Source organism: Dermacentor variabilis, chromosome 7 (genome assembly GCF_050947875.1).
Source record: "Dermacentor variabilis isolate Ectoservices chromosome 7, ASM5094787v1, whole genome shotgun sequence".
In the NCBI taxonomy this organism is placed as follows: Eukaryota; Metazoa; Arthropoda; class Arachnida; order Ixodida; family Ixodidae; genus Dermacentor; species Dermacentor variabilis.
In genome coordinates this window covers 139,241,773-139,254,490 of record NC_134574.1, presented here as the reverse complement: position 1 = coordinate 139,254,490, position 12,718 = coordinate 139,241,773, and the positions used below count along the sequence as shown (strand labels likewise).

Sequence of the window (12,718 nt, the reverse complement as noted above, 5' to 3'; positions counted from 1 at the left end):
CAAATTTTCACGTTTTTTTTTCTTTCAAATGGCGAGCAAATCCGGCCGCCAAAAGTCCGGCCAGGTTGCAGCTGGTGCTTTGTATTGATCGCGCGTAGCGGCTCGAGGTGGCGGGGCGCGTCGCGTCGCGTGCAGGGCGGGGTCGCGCCATCCCGGAGTCGTCCTTCCTCCTCTCCCCCGCACACTGCCACCACCTACGGAAGCTCATCACCATTGACGGGAGTGGCCGGATCGCGGCGGCCGGATAGTCGGAGCATTGGACTCTCTTCCGTGAGCCGCAGTCGGATAACCGCGTCCCAAGACCAACGGTAAGCTTTCTCCCGTCGCATTTCCTGCCGGACGCGGAACGAGCGATCGCCGCGTCTCGGTGCATCTCCGCATCAAACATGGCGGTTGTAGGTTTCACTCTCGGAGCAGACCGTCGTGCCGCGAAGGCTTGGGCTCGGCGCCCTCTGCGCCGAGCTCCTAGAGGTGCCAGATGTCGCCGGCCAGCGGCGCGCCTATGGTCAGCGAAGTGTCAGGCACTCAGTTTGTTGACGGCGCGACGCGCGGTCCGCGGCGCCGACGCCCTCAGCGCCGAGGGTTAGGACTGCGGGGCGAGGTCCGGCGTTCGCCCGTACTCCGGCCCCCGCCACGGTGCCTCTCAGATCCGGGCGGGGACAGCTAGCGCTGGGGCTTGACCTTGCCGGCGCGGCTTTTGCACCGCAGGTCAAAATGACCACGGACATCTCCGTGGGGATGCGCTGGGACCACAGCACGACCAACGCCCCGGAGATGGACGATTACGACTACGACGGCGGCAACAGCTCGTCGCGACTCTTCGAACGGTCGCGCATCAAGGCCTTGGCAGGTGGGCGCGGCTGCGACTTGCTGACCACGGGTTTCGGTCTCACACGCTGTTCTTGTATTGCGCAGAGGAGCGTGAAATGGTGCAACGCAAAACCTTCTGCAAGTGGGTCAACTCACACCTGGTTCGAGCCAACTGTCGCATCACCGACCTGACCACGGATATGCGCGACGGAAAGATGCTCATCAAGCTGCTCGAGATTCTCTCCGGAGAGAAACTGGTAACGAATCCTTCACGCTTGTGCCTTGATTTGTCCGTAGCGAAGGCTCTCACGCATAGCAATCGTGAATGCAGTCAAGTTTCGCTTCTCTACGAGAGGTGAAACTGAACATAGTCACTGAAATTAGCGTGTAAAAAATGCCGGCCATGCTGTCGTGCACGCGTTGTTTCGCTTTGCTGGCATGCCTACGAGCAGTTCTTGGGTTTATTTTCGGTAAAGGCCTTGACACAGTCCAGGCGCACTGTATAAGGTTTCATCTAGACTTATAATAGCTTTGTTGATTTAGGCAGTACCCTGCCTCCTTATTTCTTTGTTCATGCTTTTGAATTGTTATGTTATGTTACGAGCATATTCTTTGTAAGCTTGATATTGGGGCTGATGCAGGCGTCATGTAGCAGCAAATGAGCTGGCACTGTGTAAAAGCAGCAGCTGCTTCGAGGAACTCACAGAGATTGGTAAAGCTTTGCAATGATCTTGAACGCTGTTTTTCAAATACAGAGAGAATGTGCACATGGGGCGTTGGATAAGCGACAAGAATTGGTGTGCCTAGTCAGCAGAATCTTATATCCTGCGTAGCCAGCAGATGTCTGGCGACCGTTTAATGCTATTTCCCTCTTTTGATGACGTGCACATGGTGGCCTTAGACATAACACATTTTGTGCCATGTGCAAGTGCCATGTGCAAGTGTGCAACTTGCACGACAAGCTATGAAACAACAGTGACAAAGATGTAAGCTGTGGACTTCCCATCTCCATTGAAAACATTGAGCATAGTCTTTTACACACTGTGAAATGTGGGTATATTTGGTTCTTGCTTTGGCATAATCTGTGAGACCATGTTGTAACACCTTTATTACTCCAAAGCTGGCATAAAATAGAAATGCATGTCATAGGCGTTGATATAACCTCTTAACAGCAGCCACACCAGCTGTCCAAAACTCACAAAGAAGTGCATTTTCTGTCGCAAGCACATTTCATATGTTCTGAGTAAGCCAATTCTTCATAGGTGCAATTCAGAACTTCTTTTTAAGTCAGGGAAGTAATTCTGTACCAATTTGAAAACCATGAGCATGGGAAAGCCTGACTGCCTTGCAACACTTGCCCTCCATTTGCCCCCATACACACCCTCTAAGTGTGTATCTCTTTAAACTAAACCACACATTGGTAGTGCTGTTCCACATGGTGCCAGCTTATTTCAAATCCTCATTCATGTTATGAATTTTCCATGTTGCATGCATGATGAATTGCTTTAGTACCCTGCAATGTTAGTACCAAGAGAGTGGTCTCTAGGAGGTGTCTCTAAATGGTGGCCATGTCCTGATTAATCATTTTGACTGCCTGATCGGAGTTTGGTTTCTGTTACTTTGAGGAAAGGGAGAGGGGGATGCCACCTTACTAACACACACATAACTCTGCTATAGCTTCATTGACATGCACGTTTGCAACATAGATCTTGCACCAGCTACCGAGAATACTTTATGTACCACAAGGAAGACGAGCTGTATAGAACAGGTCATCCACCCAACTGAGTGTTGTGCCGCCCGCATGTGTGGTGCAGCAAAAGCCAACGAAGGGCAAGATGAAGATCCACTGCCTGGAGAACGTGGACAAGGCGCTGACCTTCCTCAAGGAGCAGCGTGTCCACCTTGAGAACCTGGGATCGCACGACATTGTCGACGGCAACTCGCGGCTCACCCTGGGTCTCATCTGGACCATCATCTTGCGTTTCCAGGTTGGTGAATTGCCCATCCCCGCTTGACCGTTGATTTGTAGAAGGTGGTATAAGGTGTAGAGTTTTCTGCAAAAAAGTGACTATCTAGCCGAACAAGTAGTATGACAGTTCAGTCAGCATGGGAGGAAGCATGGTTATACTTGCAGAAATCTCTCTGCGGCAGTGAAGGAAGTACTACACAGGCAAACCATGCACAGTTAGAGCACTTCTGGAAAAAAAAAAAAAAAAAGAAAAGTCTGACATGGTCATTCACGATAGTTTCAGCTGGGAAAGGGAAAACATGAAAACTTTATTAACAACAGCAACATTAGATGAAAGGCGCCACTGATTGCTAAATTTTACATATTTTCTGCTTTTCTCTTCTGCATCTGGGCAAATGTGAATCTGTTGAACGTGGTAGCATGTGGTATTCAGTATCTGCTCCGAGAAACCGAAAACGCTGTCAAACGCTGCTAGACTACTTGGTGCAATAACACACATACAGAACCTCCACCACCAAAATCATCTGCGAGTATAGTGCATGGATTTCTTGCCCTAACATTGTCCTTCTGGCTTTAAATGGCTTTGCGACTTTGCTATTGTTATAAGTGCAGCAATTCACTATGATTACATATGCGTGCAGAGGCTTGTAGGGAAATATAATTGCTTTGAACTTTTAGAAACACTATAGAAGAACGTCTGAAGCCACAAAGATGAAGAAATCTACATACTACTTATCATTCCTGTGGTAGTTGAACGATCACAGAACTGTAATTTTCTATAGTAACTTCTGTAGAAAAAAAAACTATGGTATAATGCTAGTTTGAATGCAACAGCATTTCTATTCTGCTTTTTTTTTCTTTTCATTCATTTGATTGATTATATGATGTTTAATTGTATGGTCTACTCCTAAAGAGAACACCTTATTGGTACCCTGGCACTTACTACAGCTCAGTTTTGATAAGAAGCCCTGCAGGACAACCTTTTTATGAGTAAATGTCGACACATGTTAACGTCAAGCACTTTCTTTCCATAATTTGAAAGAAATGTTGAACTTGTATTGCATTGAATGATACTGCTATGTACATACATGACCATTAACAGTGTAGCGCATTTCATGTTGTGCATTCATATACAGTATGTTTGAAGTGAGTAGGCAATTAATTTGTAAGAGTAAGGCTTTTTTTTTTAATCGATGCTGTATTTGCTCCAGCGAACATCAGGAAGTGTGTGATAATTACTGATTGTGTATGTGTTTAACTAAAACATGCTTGAAAAGTTATTTTATATATTAGATATGCAGACAATACACAGCTGCACAATTCAAGGAACATGTTATGTTTCATAACCTGGTCACAACTGTTTAATTATTGTGCAACAAGCACTCGAATGAAAGCCAGTAAACATAACACTAAGAGGTAGATAGAATGATTGATTTTGAGATCAGAGATTAGAGGAATAATTGGAGTTTGCCGGTTCACGTAGTGCTTGAGGAAGGTAGTCAGTGTGTCATGCCAAAAGAAAGGGAGGTACATCAACCAAAAGGGGCTGGTTAGTGATTACCAGACGTTTCAACCTCCATCTCGACGCCATGCAGAAAGCTTCCATACAGAAGCCACAACATATAATAATGAACTACCCCCTCATTGGTCATTGTCTCTCTCATACTATTGAAATGAACTTACTACCCAACCAAACAAGATGTCATGAAACTGTGGATTTCAAATGGCCAGTGGTCTGTTGTAGTAACAGAAACGGGTGCCAAGGGTCGAGTGTGCCATAGAATCAGATGAACTGATGCCACTGTGAAACTTGCAGGCATTGAATAAGTTCAATTGGTGCAGCACAGGTGTCAAACCATTGAGCACTTTGGATGAGCCTAGCTCGTCCACGTGATACTGGTAAATATTGCATTGGGCAAGCTCAGCTCGCCCATTGTAGTGTTACCGTTTTCAAAGCGATGTGGACAAATGGAGTGCATCCACTTAGTTTTTCTTTTTTTTCTACTATGTAGATGGCAGGCTTTTTCAATGTTCAAAGACTGCGTTTTTGCAATTGTGCTCTTTGGGTGCTTTTTGGCAGGAGCTTTTTAATGATGCCGTCTTTCACTTGACAGCTCATGAGGGGATCGTGCATGGCCCAGTGCGAGCTGTGTGGCAAAACTCTGTGCACTGCTGCATGCTTCAAGAAATTTCAAACACTTTGTGACCTGCCTTAGCAGTGGAATGGGTGGAAAACTTTCTTTGGTGCCGAACTTTCCTTCACATACTATAGTTGATTTTGAAGCACTGTAATGTAAAGCATTTCCCTCATCTCTGTCTGTACTGTTTACGGCAATGATACGTACATCTATTTTGCTCAGTGAAGAGATAAAACGACGTTCACATGTATGAAGTAAATCGGTTTGAAATGCTTTAAAAGCTTTTGGGAGAAAGGGAAATTTGGGAAACATGCCATTGAAGAAGACGCAAAACAAGGTTACTTTTCGTTAGTATAGTTAAGCGCTTAAGGGGTTAATTGGAGATTTTGGAGCAAGGCGTTAGTTCTGGAAGTTGACAAATAGGCTTGCAGTGCTTATGACGATAGACTGTGGCCACCTTTGCTGCCTTTAAGACTCAGTGATACTGACTTCTGAGCCACAAGCACTAATGTTAATGGACATGATTGACTTTTTTAAAAAGCATAGATGGAAGCTTGAGAGGATTCTTTCAAAAGCAAACTTGAAGGTGAACCTGACGTGTTTTGCTTTAGCTTGCCGCTCAGCATGGGAGGAAGTTAAGGAGATATTGATAATAATGGCAGTGAATTAATCAGGTGCCAATGGAAGGGATATAAACAAAGACAATGTTCTCTTTAGAGGAGCCCTGACATGACATTTTCGATTTGTCATTTGTTCCCGCAACCAGAGCGTGTTGAGATTGGCATTATGCTTTGCAGCGGCGAAAGAACGACTCAAGCCGTTGGTGCTTTCACATCGGTTTGGTTGCTTACTCTAGTGCTGCCACCTATGGGAAAGATAAGAGAATAATCCAAGTGGGGAATGTGTGCGAACGTCTAAAGATAACACTGCTATGTCTACCGAGAAAAAGAATCCCCACACTTTAAAAGGCCTCGGCGTGCACCTCCCAGCAGCAGACGAGAGCAGCCATTCTCTGATGGCAGGTGGCTCCCACCAAGAGCTCTCAAAGGTGTTAATGCCATCCAATAGCTGCTTGTGGTCTACTAGCGGCAACGAAGTCACCTTCGATCAACATTCTTTGGCATACTGAAGCTCTAGAGCCTTTCGATGGGATTGAACAGGAGCACAGTTTGAAGGCCCTCCATCTACCCGTACCCATTGTATGCGACTCGCATGGTAGCAGTGCCCCCTTCTGGTGCCTCCACAGTATTGAAATCATTACCGGCATTCTGGCCTCTCGCTGAAGCGTGCAGGTCAAGGAGAGGCGATGCTGCTATATGTGGCCATTGTCCTCCCTCACCAGATTCGCTTTGGGCAGGGCGTGTGCCTGTTGGAGTAGGTCATATCGCCCAGTGCTGTAATTGAATGCGCATGTTCGTTGGTGCGTGCCATAGCCCACGTACAGCATTTCGTTGAACGAGTACATTTGTCGAACACGCCGTAGTGCAATTACGGGATCGAACGAAATAAATTAGCGCCATTCTTACAAACACGGGCAGTTGGAGACAACATGCGTTTTTCATGTTGGGTGCAATGTAAAAAAATAAAGATGAGTCTACTGGCAGGTGTTTTTGACTTAATTGCCTGTCCGGTTTGGCTAATTGTAAAGATAATATGGCAAAAATAATTGTAAAGTGTTGTTGTTTTGACTAACATATAACTTACAACTACCAAGTGTTGTGTGCTACACAGCATTCATTTGTAGCCACAAACATCGTTGACAACTATGATGAATTTATGTCGGGCCTATGCTCTACTTTACGCTTGGCAGGCAGTGCAGTGACAGAAAGGTATCACTCTGCACATCCAAGAGTTTGGTTGTTTTTTGAACTGCGATGGTTTCGACGAAATAGCTACCGCAACTACAACTTGTGGATGCAAGGATATGTCAAAGAACGTATTATGTGCGCATTTATGGTGTGCGCATTACGAGCAGTACGAGAACTCTCTCTAACCTTCGTAAGGTTCCCTGCTGTGTGTGAAATGTAGTGCAGTGCCAGCTGCTTAATGGCGACGTGGATGAGTATCGGCGTCAACAGCTCTCGCGTTCTCATTGTCACAGATACAAGACATCACAATCGAGCAGGTGGACAACCAGGAGACAAAGTCTGCTAAGGACGCCCTGCTTCTCTGGTGCCAGATGAAGACCGCTGGCTACCCCAACGTTAATGTGCGCAATTTCACCACCAGCTGGCGCGATGGCCTGGCCTTCAATGCTCTCATTCACAAGCACAGGTAAGATGCTTTTGACGTAGTCCCGGATTTGGACAAATTGTTCCTCAGCTGTGAAGCTTTCTTTCCGAGAAACGTGTGTAGGTTTTCATTGTAGATTTGTGCTACATTCGGGTGGGTAAATATTTCCTCCCTTTCATGGCATATTCCATGCTTGAAGCTGACATTGCTGCATTGTTCTGTCCTCAGCGCTGTGTGAAATTGTGTCCAGATGTTTGGAATTTCCGGTTGTCATAGTCATTGTTCCTGTTAAAATGTCATTTGGGAGCATTTTTACTCTTGTGTAATGGTTGATATGAATATGAAGCCAACTGATACTGAAGCCGAGGAAAGCACAGGTGAAGATAACTATCTTTTTGGTTCTCCCCTATGCTTTCCTTGGCTTTGTTGTCTGTTGGCTTCATATGATTACTGGCAAAAATTGAGCCCTGCTCTTACTGATTCAAATGTAAGACCTACATTGTTTGGCTTATGCCATTCTTCGCACTGTGTCATCATTTCTGTGGATGTTCATTGTTTTTGCATTAGTGTCTTTTACCTGTATAACAGACTTTCTCAGCTAGTACAGAGAGCACCTTAATTAGGCACATTGCTGTATAAATGCTCTGTGCAATGGAGCATGAAATAGTAAATTGTGTATGGTAATTTAGGTTATTAGAGTATATACAAAATGTAAGCTTCCTTGTTACACAGAATGCCCATACTTGTTCTGCTGACATGCATATTGAATGCCTAGGATCATGTGTTACAGTAGGTTACATATACTATAGAATCCACGTAAATGCCATAGAATAGTAGGGGGCAGCTGATATCTTTTATATAAGATAATACCTAAGAAGTGTTTATTTCTTTCATAATTATATCTATTCCTATTGGTTCCTTTTTCTGTCTTTCCTAATTTTCTTGTGTTATGTAGGTGCCTTACGTATTGATTATTATCCTTGAACAGTAGAATTGTGAACCACTGTGTAGCAGCTTGTACATATTGTAAATTGTGGTGTGCAGTTTTGTTTCTTTTGCATAAGAATGTGAAGAGTTTACTTTCTCCGCTTTTGTTTGAACACCAGGTCTCTTGGGCCTCTTGCATGGCATAAATGTATTTTTCAGTTTAATGTCGGGAACGTAGTGCTATGTAATGTGCGTGTATTTATGATGTGCTGCTTTCCTTGCTCTATCGTTGTCCTACCTGTCAACTTTGTACAAAGGGCAACTCTTCTCATGCTGCTAGCCTTTAGTTTTTCTTCTGTTTACGGCATTCTGTTCTCATCTGCTAAGAGAAAAAAAAGAAAGAGAAAATGTACACGAAATTTTATTCTCTCACAGGCCAGACCTGATCCAGTACGACAAGCTGTCGCGCTCCAATGCCATCTACAATCTCAACAACGCATTCACCACGGCCGAGCAGAAGCTCGGACTCACGCGCCTCCTCGACCCCGAGGACGTGTTTGTGGACAACCCTGACGAGAAGTCCATCATCACCTACGTGGTGACCTACTACCACTACTTCTCCAAGATGAAGGCTGAGACAGTGCAAGGCAAGCGTATCGGCAAGGTCATTGGCCACGCCATGGAAAATGAGCGCATGATTGCCGAGTACGAGAGCCTCACCTCGGACCTGCTCCGCTGGATCGAGGAGACCATCGTGGCTCTGTCAGACCGGCAGTTCGCCAACTCTCTGGTGGGCGTGCAGCAGCAGCTGCTGGCGTTCAACACCTACCGCACCTCCGAGAAGCCCGTCAAGTTCGAGGAGAAGGGCAACCTGGAAGTCCTGCTGTTCGCGCTGCAGAGCCGACTGCGGGCCAACAACCAGCGGCCGTACACGCCGCGCGAGGGCCGCCTCCTGGCCGACACGAACCGGGCCTGGGAGCGGCTGGAGAAGGCGGAGCACGAACGGGAGCTGGCGCTCCGCGAGGAGCTGATCCGCCAGGAGAAGCTGGAGCAGCTGGCTGCCCGCTTCGACCGCAAGGCCGGCATGCGCGAGACCTGGCTGGCCGAGAACCAGCGGCTGGTCTCGCAGGACAACTTTGGCCAGGACCTGGCATCGGCACAGGCGGCGGCCAAGAAGCACGAGGCCATCGAGACGGACATCCTGGCCTACGAGGAGCGTGTCCAGGCAGTACTGGCCGTGGCGCGGGAACTCGAGACCGAAGGGTACCACGATGTGGATCGTATCAATGCCAGGTGAGAGCGCTGCTCTTCTCACCGCTCTCGATGATCTTGTTACACACCACACTTCTGTTACACACCGTTGGCCATTGTGTTATGCAGCTGCATTTCAGTGAAGCAAAATGTGAAAATGCTCGTACGGTTAGATTTAGGTTGACGTTAAAGAACTCTGTGTGGTTGAAGTTAACTCCTTACGTGCCACGCTATTGTTTTGGAATCCAACCAAAATTGACCAACTCTTTTAATGGGGTACCCTTTATGAATAACTGTGCCGACAATGCTACGTGTTGATTAGCGAAATTTCAACTGATTCGTTGCCAGAGTGAATTTTAACAGTACTATACAAGGAAATTAAGTGCATCGCCTACGGGAAAATTAAAGTTACGTGGGAATGAAAAGAAGTGCCGCCGAGCTGAGCTTGTCATTGGTCGTTTTTACCAGAAACAAACGGACGAACCCAGCTCGGCTGTGGTACAGAAATGATTAATTCAGAGCCATTGCTACATTATCCACATCTGGCTTTGAGACTTTAAAACTCGATAATTTGATTTGGTTTAGTGGTTTCTTATATATCTTGAGCAACCCTGTGTAATGAGGAACACTGTAGTAGATATAGCTGCACATTTAAAAAGATTGACTGTCGCACTAGTGAAACTAAGTCATGCATAATTATTAGTGCAAAATTGTGCAACCAAAAGACAAATTCAAGAAAAAAGATAAACGCAAGTGCTACTTTACCTTCATGATGATCCCTCACCAACTATCTCTCCTTTGTATCCTACTTCACAGTATATGCTGTTTGTTAGAGGGAAGGATCCAAAAATAAGTTCTCCTTGTCAGGCCTGTACACCAAGCATTATCATACAAAAGCAACCGAACAATTAGGTGTGTATTCTTGAATGCTTGTCAACGATATGCACACACTTTCTTTTATTTGATTTTGTTGCTTTTATGCAACTCGGTGAATCACCTGCTCACATCTGCAATGTAGCTGTCGTGTTCAAGAAAGGGTCATTTTTTCATTTTGAAGCAAAATGCGAGGGCATTGAACAATCAAAAAGCACAGATAAGACATTCACATTGTTTCACCATGTATGTTCAGTGCAAGAGGCAGCCTACAGGGATTGCTCAAACATATAGATCATTGACCTCGTCTCTCTACCTCTGTGTTGTGGAAGCTATTCCTTCTGTGACGGGTTCTCGCAGACATGAAAAAGAGGGGAGGGGGAGTGTCAGACGAGGCTTTGTTCTGTCCCAACGCCAAGCTGACGGTGATGGATTGACAATGTAGCGGGCATGGGACGGTGTGTGCGTGTGTGTGTAGGGCCGCACTTAGTCGGTTGAGCCCTGTCTATTTGTCGATGAGCAAGGCTCATAGAAAGAGTAATGCACTTTGCGTTGCGTGGCGAAGGCCTGCGCCAGCTTGTCGACGTTCAAGCGTGTCTTACTAGACTGCCTCGCAGATGTTGTTTGCGGCTTAATGCTTCTAACCACCACTGTCTGGGCATATGCGTAGCTTGTGCTTTTTGATCTAGTCTGAGCATGTTCTTCGAAAATTCGCAGGGAGCCTACACGATTGAACCTCGATACGCCCGAACACCTTTGTAACGAAATGCTTGGGACTACCGAAATCGTTTGTCATACAGTTTACTTCCTTGTAAAGGTCGTGCACAGTGCCATTCCCAATTGAACCGGGGCAGAATTGTTCCTTCGTTATACAGGTCATTTCATTGTAGAGACGTTCGACTGTGCTATGATGAACAATTATGTTTTTTTTTAATAAGACATAACATGTGTCTTGCCTGTATCAACATGTAACGAATGCATGCTTGTAATGAACACAAGGTATTTTCTTGTTGGGTGGGATTTCATCGTGATGAGGTGCGGCGGCTGTAGGCTGTAGTGCAATTTGGCCTGTTCAGGTGGACTGTCTGAAGAAACGGACATTAGTACTTGCACAAGGTGTCGCAATCTCCTGTCAGCTGATTAAAAAGAACACTAATCAAGTTTCTAGTTATATTTGCTTTAGAGAGCACATTGAAATTGTCAGATTGAAGGCAAACAGCAAGTGATTTCCCCACGTATTGTAAGCCAGAGAGGTGCGCAACAAATAAACTACAACTATCTCGGACACCCTGATTGACCGGCTGCGGTGGCTCAGGAGTGGCCTTGGCATCCTGCTCTTAAAGGGACACTAAAGTGAAAAATGATTTCTTCTGCATCAATAAATTACCGTTCTACAACACCAAAAACACCACTCTTACAACGAAAAGATGTTTGGTAAGCAAGAAAAAGAGCAAGAACGAAATACGGGTGGCGACGCCTACTTAAGTTCTCGCACCTGGGGGCTGTGACGTCTTGGATTTGGATGGCATCTTCTAGGGCCTGCTAATTATATATAGCGGTACAAATTGACTACATTGTGTTCTAAAGGAACCAAATATTAAACATGGCAAGTTTCGGGAACCTTTATTCAGCCAACGCGGCCCAAATGCGAAAACATACTTTGGAATCCCTGACGTCACGCTGACGTACTGGCGCTGGGGTTTCGGCGCGAAATTCAAATACTGATACTTGTAGATTCATTATCTCATCTAATAATCAAAATATTTTTTTGAAATGACTGCCTGCGGGGTTCTCAAACAATGCTTCATTAGTCTAAACTGATTTTGTTTCGCTTTAGTGTCCCTTTAAAGACGAGGTCACAGGATTGGTTCTTGGCCACAGTTGCTACTTTTCGAGGAAGGCAAAATGCAATAGTGCTCCTGTAACACTTGGATTTAGGCGCACATTGAAGAACCCCAGGTGGTTGAAATTATACCAGTACCCTCGACTGCAGTGGTCCTCACAGTGCGTGGTGTTGCTTTGGAAAGACTAACACCGTCATTTCTTTTTATATTCTTTTTTTTCTTCTTTCGTTCTGAATTATGCCTGTAGCAGTACTGCAGCAAATATTTTCATTGCAGGTACAAATTTGTAAAACCCAGAGGCTTAATTTCCTGAAATTCTCCGAGTTGCAGCAATTTTGTGAACAAACCGAATGCCCACGTCAAGAATCAGCTCACAAGAAGCAGTCTTTAAAATTTGATGTTCTTGTAAGTGTGACATTCCTCATTGGAATTGGTCGAGTGGATGCTGAACGAAACAAATTCTCTGTTCTGTCGCATTATGGTGGGGAGTTTTCAAGCATAGGCCTCTCTCTCTCCCTGAAAAAAAATAAAGAAAAATATACGTATACACACAAAAAAAGTAGAAATTCACGAGTGGTTGACCATTTATGTCAACCATCATGTCAACCAACTGGTTGACACCTTTTGAGAATTTCCAATCTGGTTCAGCTAATTAATTATCGAGGAAAGAAAAG

General features: G+C 45.4%; 1 protein-coding gene across 4 annotated transcripts in view; it reads left to right on the top strand.

Moving 5' to 3' along the window:
• The first annotated feature begins 159 nt into the window (after positions 1 to 159).
• beta-Spec (spectrin beta chain) overlaps positions 160 to 12,718 on the top strand; it is a 56,311-nt gene continuing 43,752 nt past the window's right edge. For 3 of the 4 annotated variants that reach the window (XM_075699405.1, XM_075699403.1, XM_075699401.1), the window contains exons 1-6: positions 160 to 308; positions 709 to 850; positions 916 to 1,067; positions 2,625 to 2,798; positions 7,019 to 7,191; positions 8,512 to 9,369. In XM_075699405.1, the coding sequence (XP_075555520.1) occupies positions 715 to 850; positions 916 to 1,067; positions 2,625 to 2,798; positions 7,019 to 7,191; positions 8,512 to 9,369 (1,493 nt within the window). In that variant the 5' untranslated portion in view covers positions 160 to 308; positions 709 to 714. The remainder of the gene's footprint in view (positions 309 to 708; positions 851 to 915; positions 1,068 to 2,624; positions 2,799 to 7,018; positions 7,192 to 8,511; positions 9,370 to 12,718) is intronic. The other variant, XM_075699404.1, reaches the window with a different exon arrangement.